General features: G+C 41.9%; 2 protein-coding genes across 7 annotated transcripts in view; both read right to left on the bottom strand.

Annotated features, from left to right (window-relative positions):
* fam3c (FAM3 metabolism regulating signaling molecule C) overlaps positions 1 to 1,557 on the bottom strand; it is a 29,274-nt gene extending 27,717 nt beyond the window's left edge. Inside the window, exons 1-4 of one of the 5 annotated variants that reach the window (XM_076296657.1) lie at positions 1,458 to 1,557; positions 1,171 to 1,306; positions 653 to 696; positions 336 to 440 (exon numbers count right to left, since the gene is read on the bottom strand). In XM_076296657.1, coding sequence (XP_076152772.1) covers positions 336 to 440; positions 653 to 668 — 121 coding nt within the window. In that variant the 5' untranslated portion in view covers positions 669 to 696; positions 1,171 to 1,306; positions 1,458 to 1,557. Of the gene's footprint in view, positions 1 to 335; positions 441 to 652; positions 697 to 1,170; positions 1,307 to 1,421 lie in introns of all 5 variants that reach the window. The other 4 variants (XM_076296654.1, XM_076296655.1, XM_076296656.1 and 1 more) reach the window with 4 other exon arrangements.
* Positions 1,558 to 2,756: 1,199 nt separating this feature from the next.
* Positions 2,757 to 15,352, bottom strand: LOC143136135 (sortilin). 2 transcript variants are annotated; one of them, XM_076296652.1, is made up of 21 exons: positions 15,033 to 15,352; positions 14,744 to 14,806; positions 14,528 to 14,604; positions 14,282 to 14,384; positions 13,514 to 13,681; positions 12,981 to 13,054; positions 12,421 to 12,467; positions 12,037 to 12,173; positions 11,816 to 11,899; positions 10,486 to 10,546; positions 9,293 to 9,448; positions 8,687 to 8,784; positions 8,382 to 8,481; positions 7,890 to 8,061; positions 7,089 to 7,282; positions 6,664 to 6,856; positions 6,385 to 6,501; positions 6,016 to 6,142; positions 4,889 to 4,995; positions 4,133 to 4,250; positions 2,757 to 3,502 (listed from the first exon to the last, which is right to left on the bottom strand). In XM_076296652.1, the coding sequence occupies exons 1-21, from the start codon at positions 15,279 to 15,281 to the stop codon at positions 3,488 to 3,490; spliced, it is 2,460 nt and encodes an 819-aa protein (XP_076152767.1). In that variant the 5' UTR covers positions 15,282 to 15,352; the 3' UTR covers positions 2,757 to 3,487. The 2 variants fall into 2 exon arrangements, with proteins under 2 accessions (XP_076152767.1, XP_076152766.1); XM_076296651.1 differs by having other exon boundaries at positions 2,757 to 4,250.
* Positions 15,353 to 15,424: the final 72 nt, after the last annotated feature.

Here is a 15,424-nt window from a genome sequence, read left to right on the forward strand (position 1 = left end):
CTCGGCTTCTTTCAAAATGCAATCTCAGGCGTCTTTTTCTGCATTGCAGCTCAAAACTGTTTTAAAGTTGAATGTTCAATGTTTATGATTTTTTTTTTTTTTACTGAAAAAGTGGTCTGCACAACTTCTCGTCAGAAAAAAAGCCAAGCCTGAACGTACCCATAAACTGACAATTAACCCACAAAAGGGAAGTGCAACACTTTCTGCCTACAGTGGCAAATGTCCACTTGAACTGAAACTTTTAGAGATCTTTAGATCTGTATGTTTATTGCACAGGCTATGAGAGCTTAGTATAACCAGTTTACGTATGATTAACCTACTGTTCGAGTACATACCAAACACCTGTCCGATGTTGAAATCCATGTTGATGTCAAGAAGTTCAAAAGCAAAAAAGACAGCCAACAGGAAGGCAGCAACCAAAGCCACCAGTTTCAGAACACCTGTTATTAACACATTAAAATTGAACTAAGTTGGCAAGCCTCTAGCTTTACTCAACACTAACCACCATTGACACGACACCACACCAGGTCTGTTTTCCAACACATTAGCAGGGAGACATTAATAATTAAGTAATGAGCAATAAAACCCAGGAAGACACTAATAAAGTTTCGTTTACAGCCCACTTAGAGTAGCCTAGGATAAATCCACATACCTCCAGCTCTCACCATCTTGATCCCGTGATTCCGACTTCACCACCTAGAAATGAAAGAAATACCCTCCTGTGATTTGACCAGTCGGCTGCATGTCATTACCACAGGGGTAAAAACGTTGGCTCGCGGAAGTTAAAGCATCAGCTGGGACGAAAGGTGACACTGCGTCTAGCGTATATCCTCGAAACTGTTAATGGACTGTGTCTGATCCTAGCCTACACTGGATATCTAATCTGGACTAGTTGAAGGCTACGTCAACGCAAGGAACTATCCAAAGCGCACGTTAGCTTGCTAAAATCAAGTCCCCCAACCCTTTTATTCAGATATATTGTTAGGAAATGGGATTGCAGATTTAAAACAGCGCAACTATGAAATCTCTTGGAGGTTAAATTAACTTATGAAGAATAATATGAACCTTACCATAATCTTACAGTTAACGTCAAATAAGACTGTCAGACGCATGTCAACGTTACTATTCGTGTCATAGCAAGACGGCAAATAACAAACAACTTTCGCTTACCTGGAAGGCCACGCCGTCCGTCACACACCTTTGATGTAAAGTAAATGTTATCTGTCTCTAACGTTAACTTTAGTTCATTTGTACCACCTTGCTATAGTTATGCTATAAAATGTCCTCACGGCTTACAAAACTGAAGCTGAAAAGAAGGCACAAACAGAGAATGGCACAAATGAATTTGATGGAAAGACTTCCGCAATGAATGTAAGTTAACGAATCTGTTTCTCCGTCAATATGAGATGTATATTACGTACTCGGAGACACAGCTAACCTGAGAAATCTACCTTCACCTGGACTGTTCGCTGTTATCAGAAACGAGCTCTGCTGTTCTTCTTCTTCTTCTTTGCTTCTTCTTCTTTGAAGCTCTGCTGTTATCTTTCCACTCTCGTTTCTCTCTGAAAGGGGAGGGTCCTTACTGAACTTCGACTTCTTTTATTAGCAGATTGCAACTTGCAATTGGTGTATACCGCCACCTACTGTACTGGAGTGTGTAGGGGAACTTAGTTGTTCCAGAGAATGTCTAATAAGGGCTCTGTTCCATGTACGGTGAGATCAGCACCACAACAAACAGACCGTGTGTACTTCTATCTTCTGTCATTCACTGTGATGGGTGGTTAAATTACATTAAGTTATTCTCATTAATCCAGTGACTTTAAGGAATATAAACAAAGCTTTTTGTTTCCATTCCTTGCCATCTCCGTCTGTGTTAAAGGTAGCCTACTTGCATCTGAATAAAATGTTCTACATCGTCATGTGTTTGCTATGCTGGGCATAATCCATTACTCCCCCCCCCCCCCCCCCAACCCCCCCAATTGCAATGTCACATTAAGTACCATATTATGACCAAGTCTTAGTCTTGAATACTTTTTCTCTCCTATTTAATATATTGATACTTTTTTCTTCCCATATTTTTTTTATTTTCTGATAATGCTTAGCCCTAGACTCAGATTTTTGCTATCTTTGTATTATTTTGGATTTAACCTAAGTTCTGGCTTATTCTTTCCCCATTGAAATATAAATTCTTGTTTAGTGCCTTTATTTCATCAGCTTCTTTCGTTACTTTTGATCCCAATGTGTGCTGGAACCCAACAAAACTGAACTGTAATTCCAAGGTTTCTAATACTCAACAATATATGTCTTCTACACTTATACATAACTTCTACAATTATCTTCTCTAATTGACATACCTGCAATTGAATCTGTGCATATGAATGATTTGATTTGACTTCAATCCATCTTAAAGCTGTCATAGGCACAGCTAGGGAACAGAGACACATGGCACAGGAAGTAACAAAGGCAACAGGAAACCAGGAAGTGAACAAAAGAACACATAAAGTAAAACAGAACACGGCAGGACAAGACTCTTACACCTGTGGGACGTGTGGGGGTGGTTGGTGAAGAGCCTCCACTTGCACACCTGAGGGGAACAAAGGCAGGTATGAAACTGATGAGACTGTGGTGGTGATGTCATCTCCTCCTGAATGGGAGGAGGTCAGCTCTTTGTCTGAGTTGATTAAGCATACCATGACCACACTGCCAGTAAGTGGGGTGATAACACAGTGATAACACAATAATGACAAAGCACACTGTTAAGCAGTTGAAAGGATATTTATTGAAACAGCGTCACTTATCATAATACATGCAGCCAGAGAAGTTATATTGAGCAGCTAACATTTTTATCGGGAAAGAAAAAACAAAAAACAGGAAACAGTCTCAACATATTCCTGCAGATATGGTTTGAAAATATTTAAATGACAGTTTGCATAGCTGACACCACAGATCATGTTCTTTTCACAGTAGATGCAATAAACTTATTTTGTAAAATGCTTCCGGTCCTTAAATATGATTGGCTGAATCGTGTTCAATGCCGTTGTAAAATTTACATTACATTTAAGTTCTGATCTCATGACATTGTTGAAGTGTCTTCATGCCAAGTGCTTGTTTTTTTTATATTCCAATGCCTAGTGCTTGTTTTGATCACATTTAGATCATTGGCGTATGATCCATTATTGAGCGATTACTTTAAAAGTTACCTCTACATAGCATAGCGAGTGAAAAACACAGTGTATACTCAAAATTGCTCTCACAAGACAGAACTGAATATATTATCAATAGAAAATAACCCTAAGTCGAGCAATAAATATCTGGTTTAGATAAGTACGATTTCACATTTCTGCATCAAAGTTGTCCTTATAAAGGCATGACAAGCTACCAAGCTGTGTCCCCATGACTAGACAAGAAATCCAAAGATTGCAAGTCACCCTGGAGTAGCTCATTCTAGAAGTTAGCTCATCTGAAGATCCCATTTCTGTACATTTGATCATTGAATGAGCTCCTGTGGACAGCAACAAGAAAGACAAATCAAGGAAAATGATTTACATTGTAACTATAACCTCACAGACATAACATTAGGGGCTGTCAGGTCATGTGTGAATTCTGATTTCTGATCTTAATTAACTTCTAGGTAGCTAACAGCCTTTAACTTGACTTTTATTTGATCAATAATCATAACAATGTGCATTATCCTTAACCCCTCATGACAAGTTCAAATATACATTTTTGTAATTATTGGTAGGCCTTTTCTACAGTAGTATACTAGTATTTAGTGTTTAAAATCATGGTCATTATCATGTAGTGTTCATTATGTGTTTTCATTTGAGAATATGTGATCAGTTTGATTAAGTGTTTTGGTATTATTTTGAGAGCGGCAAAGTGCAGTTTGATATCCTGTTGCAGAACAGATGTAGGTATCACTTAAGACACTAAAGCTATTGTGCTGATTTAAAAAAAATAATAAAAAAAAACGTCTTTTGGACAGTTGTCAGTGTCACCAACAAATACAGCCCTTTCTTATAAGTCACTTGGGCATTTGGAAGTAAATATATGCATTTGGGGTGTGTCGTAACACCTATTGTTATCGCTCTCAATCAGAGATTAAATATTTGTGGTGTGCGTTTAAACACACATCATCTGAGTCTGCCTGGTAGCTTCCTCGGTTGCTGCTGGTCTGGGATCCAGGCTCCGGGTGGATACACTGATCATCATCCTGCAGCCGCAAGGCAGAGAAGAGATACGCATGTGGCCTGTGGAGGGTAGAGACAGACAGTATCACACGTTATCATCATCATCATTATCATCATCATCATCCTGCAGCCGCAAGGCAGAGAAGAGATACGCACGTGGCCTGTGGAGGGTAGAGACGGACAGTATCACACGTCATCATCATCATCATCATCACACAGCTTCAATCATTTCAAATCCTCATCAGCCGAGTGATATGGCTCCACTATTCTTTGGGTCTGAGCACACACTCTTAAAACGAATGTGTTGGAAACAACTCCAAACTGTTGTCCCTATCTGGACACAGACAAAAACAATGGAAGTTGTGTTGTTTTCAACACATGTGTTTTAAGAGTGCATTTGATTTTGTCGTTATTTGGTTAAAGATTCTAACAGAATATCAAAATATCATTATTCATGTATTACTTTGAGTATCTTGAGAGCCAGAATATATTTTACTCTAAGGCCATTCACAGACATGTTGGTGTTTAGTGATGGTAAATGCAGGTGCACCACCTGTTGGGTAGATGTGGTACTACATTAAAGGTTACTTAACAGATCATTTTTGTTTACTGTGAGTCAGTACAATAATGGTAAGACAAGTTGCCCCTTGAGAAAGGCCATAGGAAAATTGTTTGTCACTCTGATTGACAGATCTCACCTTGGCCTTGAAATCATCTTCCTGACAGTGATGAGAATTGCCACAGAAATTACCACAGCGACAACACCCACGGTCACACACACCACAATCAGCTTCAGTGAATCCACCTGACAGTAACAGAGAAGTTCACACACATCAACCCTGCGACTCTTTTATCCTTTCTAAACATACATACAATCAATGTGTGAACCTCACACATGGCTCAAATGATAGAGCAACTGAGCAACATACTAACAGCATTTAGATAAAAGAATGTACATTTACACTGCGGTAATTGTTGTTTAGCAGGATAAAAAGCTTCTGCTAAATGAATACATGTAAGTATTTTTGAAGTAAATTGGGGACTTTGGTTTTTATGTGGCTCGGTTATGAGAGTCAGAGAGAGATGGGGGTGGAATCAAGAAATGACTGACGGTGGTCAAAACGGCCGAATAGCACCAAGGTCTCCTCGGGAACTCAGATCCATATATGGTCGGGATGCTTAAGCGATGTGGCACAAGTAGGAGTGGAGTTGGGTTGGTGAGAATATACCTACAGCTGTGGTTCGGCTGGAGCCGGAGTGCTGTAACCATAGCTGCGAATATACCCTTTACCAACCCCACTCTCACTCGTGCCATATTGCATTTATACAACAGTTGTACTACCAATTAATCAAAATTAAAGACATCAAATTGTGTTTTCTATCATTTATTTTGATAAACGATAGAAAATGTTCCAAGCTTAATCTTGGTGTCTCCTGTTGACAAGCAACGCAGCATATCACACGAGAGCCAAGCTCAGTGAGAGGCTATATGTGCTTCTTCAGCACACAATAATTTGTAACTGTCTACTCGCTGGTCTACATGTCACATGCTAAATTGAACATTCACCCTACTCCATCCATTTCCTCACTCAATGACTGTCAAATGTGACATTAACAAATCGCTGCTCTCTCGATTTTAAATTCAGGTTGGGGTGATTACTAGGGGAGAAGAGTCCAAGTGGGGATGTTCTGGGATATCCCCACTCTAGAATGCCTCTGGTCCAATCAGAAAGTAATAAATAGTTTGACCGGACCTAACTGATGTATAATGCTGCTGGCACCACAGATCCCCTTGAATAAATGTAAATATGTGTGTACCACTCACAGGTTTCTCAGGATTGGGACTGATGGACGAGGCCTGACTGCCATTCCCACAATGCTTCTGGCCTGAATTGATCCGCCGCAGGGGTGAGAAGCCTCCTTCACATTTATCACTGGGGACCTTCCGATAGCTGCAACCACACGGGCGACATTCAGTGAGTCTGTGCTACAGTATGTGTTGTGTGTGACAGAGAGAGGTGTAGTGGGAGAGAGTCTAAGCATATATGTATGTTTGTGTGTGTGTGCATTATTGTGTTTTATTGCCAGAGAAAATCTTTGTATATGTATGTGTGTCTGTCTGTCTGTCTGTCTGTCTCTCTCTCTCTCTCTGTGTGTGTGTGTGTGTGTGTGTGTGTGTGTGTGTGTGTCATACCCAGAGGTCTGAAGCGTTTCCACCACTCCATGCACACACACTTCGAGGGTCTCTTCTTTGAAGTCTGCCTGTTTCACACACTCTGAGCTGTTCTTATGACGATAGTAACCATAGTCACTGTAAAGACAAAAAATGACATTACTTTAAGTGACCAACAACAACTGGCTTACCATCATCACCACCATCACCATCATCATCATCATCAATTATAGTCATCATCATCTATTGTTATTATTATTATATATATGTTATATTATCATGGGAAAACAGCACCCTCACCACATGTAATCCTCCATAGTACATGGACAAGGTGTCTGTTTCCTGACGACAACGTAATCCCGCCCATTCCTGCAGACGGCCAGTCTTCTGAGCCTCCTATAGGTCTCCTTGTAGCCTAGGACACACCCATCCGTCTCTGAATCTCCGCCCTCCGTCGCGTGAGCCAACCAGGTCACGTAGTCCCTTTCTTGACCTGCAGAAGGACACATGTTCACCACATGAAGATGCCTTCAATCTTGAGTATTGAACATGCAATGTATCCTCTGTTGGTCCAGTTAAAGAGAAGGCCAGATGATTCGTTGAATATGTGGCAGTGACATAAGAGAAGATTACTGAGTCAACACTACTGCTTATCAGTGTGGCATTAAAACAGCCCATGCCTATGAGACTGATGCTGTTTGAATTTGTTTTATTTACTGACTCACACTCTCGGGTGAGTAGACGCTCAAAGTCAATGGTCACGGCGACCCACATGGGCTGATCATCATCCTCTGGCCGATAGCCCCACACACTGATGTTCATGGTTTTACTGCCAGGTTCAGACGCCAGACCGGCGAAGAATATGGGGTGGTCAGTGAAATTATAGGACTTCCAACACTGACCCTCATCCGTTGAAAACCTGAGGAAAGGACACATAAATGAAATAAAAGGTCACCCTTTACTTGGATGATCTATAATTTACTGTACTGTAAAGTCATTTGTACATCTTTAAAGGCGTACGTACGTCTGTAAAGTCTGTGAAAGCGGGCTATCCAATACAGTGTTATACAGTACATTGATAAATAAAATATTAAATTGTAAGATTAATGCAAACATTTCGGTCCGGTTTCCCATACGTACTGTAGGCCCTTAATATTGACATTAACCTACATTACTGGTGACATTATTTATTTATGCATATTAATGACATTAAGTTGAGGCTCTGAACTGTCTGGATTTTCACAATGATATCAGATATACATAAGATATTTCATATAATATGTTTCCTACTGTATGTGGAAATGTTTGTCTTAACAAAACTGTGGGTTGTTGTAATATCCATCATGCATGTGCACTGTGCAGTCCTCCAATTTTAATGCATTATACTTTTTGTCAAATTTAGCAAATTTATCATTTATAGACCTCAAGAGTCTAGGATATATATGTACTCAAAACTACTCAATCTGAGCTCTAAATTGGAAGCAATACACTATCCCAGCCATTGTTGACCTTTGACCCCTACTTACTTTATGGAGGTGATCTGCCGATCCTTGTGGGCCTCCACAGCCACAATGAGTCCACCTGAGTCCAATATGCTGTAGTGATGGGGTCCCTTCAGGATGCAGAACCAGGTGTAGCCCCCATCCCTGGAGATGTATACATCAGGCCGCATCGCAGACATAGACTCACCCACACTGCCTGAGGAGTCAAACACGGCATGAGAAATAGCCCTCCTCATGACTCAGCACAAAGTCTAATTCAGGTTCACCTTCTTTATTAACCTACTCTTTTACTCTTAATTTCTCTCAAAGGTGGGAATTAGGAGAAGTAAATCAGATAATTTTTTTGCGAAACAAAAGACATTTTTCAGGACAGAAACATTTCCTCAGGGGAGCCATAGATTGAGCGACATTAGGAGATGCATGTGTAAGAGCCATAGATGGAGCGACATCAGGAGATGCATGTGTGAGAGTCATAGATGGAGCGACATTAGGAGATGCATGTGTAAGAGTCGGTACCGTGAGCGATGACCAGTCCGATGGCGGTGGGGTCAGTGAGAGGCAGCATTGGGGTGATGTTGTTATAGCGGCTGTGCTCCCCATGGATGTGCAGGTTGCACTGTAACATGCAAAACACAGGAGACAAACACCTTCCCTATTACCAGTGCTAGATTCCACCTAGATATAACCTACTACTTTTCACATATCAACAGTGGAAATATTACCAGCAGCACTACACTCTTGATTCGAGTATAGAGATTTCAGGTGATTTCAGTTGAATGACTAGACGATGATGTTACAGACCAAATGGCATACACACAAACCTTTTTAACATTCGCCCCACATTTGACATTTTCAGGCTTCTTCAGAAGTCTCCACTCTCCTCCTCTGTCGAATGAGATGACAGTCCGAATGCCACCATCTGCAATGCAGAGGAGGTTATCCAAAAGATATTCAGTTCTTGTTCAATTCAAATAATTACTGGTACACAAAAAAGTATATAATTAGATACTGATTGATTAGACAGTTGATTGTCTGGTGGCTTCCTATGATAATCTTCCATAATTTAACTTTATCCGTTGTACTTCTATACACTACATGTGTAACCATCATAGGCGTGGTGTTTGTCCCACCCAATATTTTCCAGGATTTTCTTTTTTTTAAATATGAATTTAGTTCTCATCTTGGTTAAATTACTCATCAAGGTAAGGCGTTCCGCTGATGAATTCAGCTGCATATCCTATTGCCCACCATATCCCAATGGGCTTAAATGTCAATTCTTCCATAGTGTTACTGTAAACTTAGACAAATTTGCCATATGTTACAATTTATTTAAGAAAATATTATTCATACATACAATATTTGCTTATACATATTATTTGATTATATATCTCTGCACTGTAGAGAGGGGCTATCTGTTGTTCTCCTACCTTCTTCCAGTACGTTGGTGAGGTAAACTCCTCTGAGCGATGTGATGTTTGTGAAGTCGCTTTTCCCCTCCCCACCAAACAGGTGGCGCTCAAGAGACTTGGAGTACAGGATGCCCCGGTCATCCGACGTGTACACCGTCCCATAGTAGGTGTCCTCTGGAGCCACGTGGCACACACACACACACACACACACACACACACACACACACACACACACACACACACACACACACACACACACACACACACACACACACACACACACACACACAGTTGTAAAAGAAAAGCTGACACAGCTTCCATGATGTGTGTAGATAAGAAAAAGCCAGTAATTATCACTCGACTGTCATAACAAAACATCAAAAGGAACACCCAAACAAGGCCATACATGATTTCTCGTTCCTTCTCTGTTCTCTTTCTCTCACACTTACTCTATCTCCCTATCAAACAATTTCTCTCTCTCTTGAAACACACATACACACACACACACACACACACACAAACACACATACACACACACAAACTGATATACGTTTCCAAGAAGCTAGAAGCTTCAGGAGCTAAATAAATTCAGCTACATACTGAATGTGTGTGTGTGTGTGTGTCCTGCGTCCTGAAAAACCCACAGCTATACCCTGATACACCTGCCTATGTGTCAGCTGATCTAACAAGGCTGTGCATGAGGAGAAGCCAGTGCTGCGTTTGGAAAGACAACACCACTGCCGCCCGCCTTATCTCCCGTCGCATCTCCACGACCCACAGAACTCCTGACACTCAGGCCGCAGATCCGGCTCCACCTGCACTGACCCAAAAGACACGGCCACACAACAATGTCTGCCAGAAACGCTCTTTTTTGTGCCGTTCGTCAGCAGTATGTCAGACTTGCAAAACGAGTCTTTCCTCTTTCACCACCGCTTGTGGTGGAGCTGTTAAGATGCTACTGTTGGTGGTGGTGCTTAACGTGCGACTGAGGCTATAGATTTTGATGAGTTTGTGCAAACACAGTCAAGGTATTAAAATAAACTGACCAATTAACCACTGAGACAGGGCTGAGGAGAAGGAAATGTGCTGCTAATGGTGGTGTGAAGCTGGTGTGAACAGCTCGGGGGTACACTGTGAAAGCGATGTATCACAAATTATGAGAGCAAGAGAGAGAAAGAATGAAAGAAAGAAAGAGTGTATGGCAGCTTTACCTCCAGGTTTGTCCACGTGCATGAAGATCATGTCTTCATCCCCATCCAGGACAGAGTAGAACTGGTGGGGAACAACAGAACGAGATGTCAGGTCAGATAATGGATGATTGCTTTCTGTATGTGTGTGCGAGTTGAGTGTGTTTGTGTGTGTGTGTGTGTGTGAGAGAGAGAGAGAGAGAGAGAGAGAGATGTGTGTTTGTTTGTGTACGTGTGATATTGTGCGTGTCTAATCATCGTGTGAGAGCACAGTTTTTCTGTATCTGTCAGCAGGATGCTGCTGGAAGGGCCGTTATGGAGGAGCTGGGGGCGACAAGGCACCTGTGCCACTGGCAGTGAGAGAGAGAGTGTGTGTGTGTGTGTGTGTGTGTGTGTGTGTGTGTGTGTGTGTGTGTGTGTGTGTGTGTGTGTGTGTGTGTGTGTGTGTGTGTGTGTTCCACATCAGGCTATGTTTGTGAATATATTAGTGTGTGTTAGTGTGTGTGTGTGTGTGTGTGTGTGTGTGTGTGTGTGTGTGTGTGTGTGTGTGTGTGTGTGTGTACAATAAAGTGTATAAATGCATGGATGAATGAGTAATATCATAACGGTTTAGGGAAGTGCACATGCAGTTCCACAGAGGTGAATAATGTCACCAGGATTTGGGTACACAAACACAATGTCCCTAAGTAGAGGGCTTCAGTGTGACCCTGCAAATGTTTCAACCAGCTGCTTCTTTCTCCCAGCAAGGTTTACTCAGAGGGTTCTGTTAAAGGCCACTACTTCCTTTTCAACATTGGTGGGTTTTGTTCTGAAGAACAAGAACAACTGGTGGCAAACTGGCAATAGTTACAAACCGTCCTCACTTGTTAAAAGACCTGGAGGGCAGCAGTGGCCTACTGGTTAGCACTTCGGACCTGTAACCGGAGGGTTGCCGGTTTCTTACCCCGACCAGTAGGCACGTCTGAAGTGCCCTTGAGCAAGGCACCTAACCCCTCACTGCTCCCCGAGCGCCGCTGTTGATGCAGGCAGCTCACTGTGCCGGGATTAGTGTGTGCTTCACCTCACTGTGTGTACACTGTGTGCTGTGTGTGTTACTGTCACTAATTCACGGATTGGGATAACTGCAGAGACCAAATTTCCCTCACGGGATCAAAAGAGTATATATACTTATATACTTATACTATATATACTTATATACTTATACTTATACCTTAACAAATTCTTTCTGATTCTGCAGAAGCTTTGAAAAACAAATGTGGCAACCTACACTAGAAAAACCTACCTACACAAAATTATCTAGTAGTACACTAAGTAAGGCTACTGTGCTGCAGAAACCACGCGTGGGGCTGTTTACCTGTTCTGTGGAGGCAGAGGGGAGTTGAGCTTTGTTGAATTTGTCCCCCTGGTCAGATGATACATAGATGACACGTGGTGACCCCTGGGGGGGAAAATCCATGCAGGTATCAAGAATGAGCCACAATCACAGGAAAGAAGTAAATGTGTGTGTGTGTGTGTGTGTGTGTGTGTGTGTGTGTGTGTGTGTGTGTGTGTGTGTGTTTTGTGTCACCATCTTACCAGTTTCTCCATAACTGAAGTAAAGAGGAACCCTCCTATGTAGCCAAAGGAGAAGATATTCTGTGCAATGGTTGTGAAAGTCAGGCCAAGATCCTTTGTCCGTTTCAAGAACAGCTCTCCTCTTTGATCAGCCTCAACTGTCCACACGCGCACACACACACACACACACACACAGATGAGGAAAGGGGGAGATAAGGGTTGTTAACACCTTTTCCAAATCATTCTTGTGTAATTGAAAAGCCAAGATTGCACCAGTGGTGCATGGCATGATCCACAAACTAATCGCATATCAGAAACGTTAGCTGATACCATTTTGACTCTACCCATGAAGTGATGGAGAAACGAGATTGGCGCAACACTAATTGAAACCTAGATGGGGCTCACCCGTGCCATTGGGACTGTAGCTGAAGTAAAGAGTGATGTTTGCACCCCTGGAGAGATGAGGAGAAAGGCATATTTGAGATTCAGCTCATTATTGTCACAACACAAACAAAGAGAATTGTCCTCATGTCTCGGGGGCTATTTGAAATTAACTTCTAAAAATACTTCAAATTCCCAAACTATTCATTATCCACATTTTTGACCACTAAAACATCACAACCCTAATTAATAATAGACTGGCAGAAAATAGAAGCTAGTTCAGTTCAAAAACACATAAAATGTCACTTTACTTCAATGTGTGGCATGTGAAAATGCGGATACTGTATGTAACCTCCAATTGCCCCGTCACACCTCTCTGTCTTTTGTGTGTGTGTGTGTATGTGTGTCTGTGTGTGTCTGTGTGTGTGTGTGTGTTTGTGTGTTTGTGTGTGTGTGTGTGCGTGCGTGTGTACGGGGGTGGGGGGGGGGTATGGGTTGTACGGGGGCAAGTTTGTGCAAAACCAGAGCTCTGGATCAAACACACATGGCTTTGTAGAGGTGTTCCCGTGGCTGTTTGTTCTCACCACATAAAAGAATGGGCTCCCTCGTGGACTTTCGTCCATCTGTTCCCAAAGTCCAGTGAGAGCCACAGGCCTCCCTAGGCAAAGAAAGCACCACATCACATCAGCCTCAATAACAACAACCTAACTTCATTCAGTAACATTAGGTCTGTTGATTCATCACACCCAATCTGTGGAACTAATAGATGATAAAAATGAAGGAATTAACGAATAATAAAGACATGATCAGCTTTCATTATTCAAAAATCTGCATGTTCATCAAAATTTCACATGGTATAATTTGGTTAGCATTTTTCCATGTTACGGGCTAAGTAGGGCTTGCTCATAATAACCCCATTAAGTCTGCATCTTTGCCATGGTCTACCTGCATAGTACAGTGTTAAGGAAGATCAAATCTAGACATTTTGATCCTAAATACAGCCTTCACCTGGGTTACAGTGAGTTACAGTGTGTACCGCCTATTGCAAACCCTGCAAAAGATCACTCCATCATATCATTCACTCACTCTATACAGTCCCCTGCCAAGGGTCACTCACATCAGTGCTTATAGCCACAAGATAGTTGGGATTCTGGAAGTTGAAGGTGATTGGCTGAGCAGGGTGAAAAGGCAGACTGACAGATGTGAAGGACACGCCTGTATCTTCCGAGGTGAAAATGACACCCCCTTCAGTTTTGATGATGGGAAGATCAGCTGTGAGAATCACCTGTGGCATCAACACAATATCCACATCATATACAGTGCGCCATACACATTTCAATTGAGCTATTAGCTGCTAGCTGAATCTCAATGGTTGTAGATACCTGCCTGTATTAAATACAACTCTTACACATTCAAATAGTGCTTGGTTTCTTTGTAACAATAGCTTAGGACACTAGTTTTCAGCACGTAGACTTCAGAGCACTTTCAATTTCATTCTACCTGTGACAATGACAATAAATATCTATTATTTTCTATTCTATTCTATTCTATTCTATTCTATTCTATTCTATTCTATTCTATTCTGGATAGTTTAAACTACTTTGTTCTTTTGAAATAGCTAAAACAGCTGAAATAGCTCTAAACACTATCAGATGAATCTTGCTGATTAGTGAGGCAAACTCAAAGTGATTACAAAGCCACAACCCATGTCCACATACACAAAAATACAGGGTCGAAAGCTACCCAAACTGGGTCATGTGCTGGTTTAATATTGGACCGAACATACTTAACAAATGTCCACACATGTATGTGCAGATGCCGTACATACACACACAAACACATACACAAAGCACAGACATTTTTCATCAGATGGTGGCCTGCTAACCTGTTTTGAGTTTCCAGGTCCGGCACTGACCCCAAAGTCCTTCCGAATGAACGTGTTGTTGATGACGTGTGAGATATCGTGAAAGGTTTTTCCATAGTCCTCACTATAGAGAGTGGAACATAAGCACCAGTCAAATGAACTCTCTTTACGTGTATACCTATCAGTCCCTCGCTGTCTTTTTGACACAGGAAGACACACATTCACAGAAATCTACAGTACATGCTTAGCGCAGCCTGCTTCACTTACCTCCGATATAGGCGTGAGGATCCTCCTTCATAGAATGTATCCAGTGGTCCACTGATGGTGGATAAAACAAGAATCACCTGCAGTGTATGAAAGAAACAGTGTCAAGAGAGACATATATGGCCTTCACCTGGTTATCCAAGCCTGTATGCACATGTAAGGGTAGAACACTCTCATACAGAGATAAGTGGACTGTGTCTGCGAGAGACAGAGACTTACTCCAGTGCCATCGCCAACCCATGTTAAAGTGAAGCTAGATCCATCATCACCATGGAACCCTGTCTAAAAACATTAAAGACACATTCATTTTCATTTTGGTTAAGTTTAACCATTTAGGGAGGAAATGAAACTGCTACACCACACACCCAGCTCACTATTTTTTGGTATTCTATTTAACCAGAGAGAGAGAGAGGTGTGTTAGAAACTTAATTAGCCCGTTATGAGTCCTTGGAATATATTACATATTATGCTCTCACCCGTTTATTTACTTAAAACAAATGTATCTCACCTCATGGGTGTTCTGGTCCAAAGTTTGATGTTCTGAGGGATCTAAAGGTTGTCTGCAGTACGCAAAGTTGGACGCGCCAAACCAGCTTTCCCTTCGGCTCCGGGAGCGCACTTGACCCAACTTCTCAGTGCGCAGCGTCCGCGTGAAAGTCACAGTCCTGGGATCGCGCTGGGATTTTGCACTGATGGCACCACTGGAGATCAGAACCAGTAACCAAGCGCCACAGCAAACCGTTACTTTCCAGAGCATACTGTTTTTGATGTACCTATATCTCTGACAAGTGTCCAACCTATTGGCGACTGACAGACTACTTTCGTACTTGCGCGACCTCACAGTTCCACAGTGATGGACAGTAGCCTATGGGCGGAGGCAGGATGTAAACTGATTTACAT

The sequence above is a fragment of the Alosa pseudoharengus genome, unplaced genomic scaffold (assembly GCF_046254945.1).
Source record: "Alosa pseudoharengus isolate Yale_2024_CS ecotype anadromous, Long Island Sound unplaced genomic scaffold, YU_APseudo_1.1 YU_APseudo_1.1_scf_20, whole genome shotgun sequence".
Lineage (NCBI taxonomy): Eukaryota > Metazoa > Chordata > Actinopteri > Clupeiformes > Clupeidae > Alosa > Alosa pseudoharengus.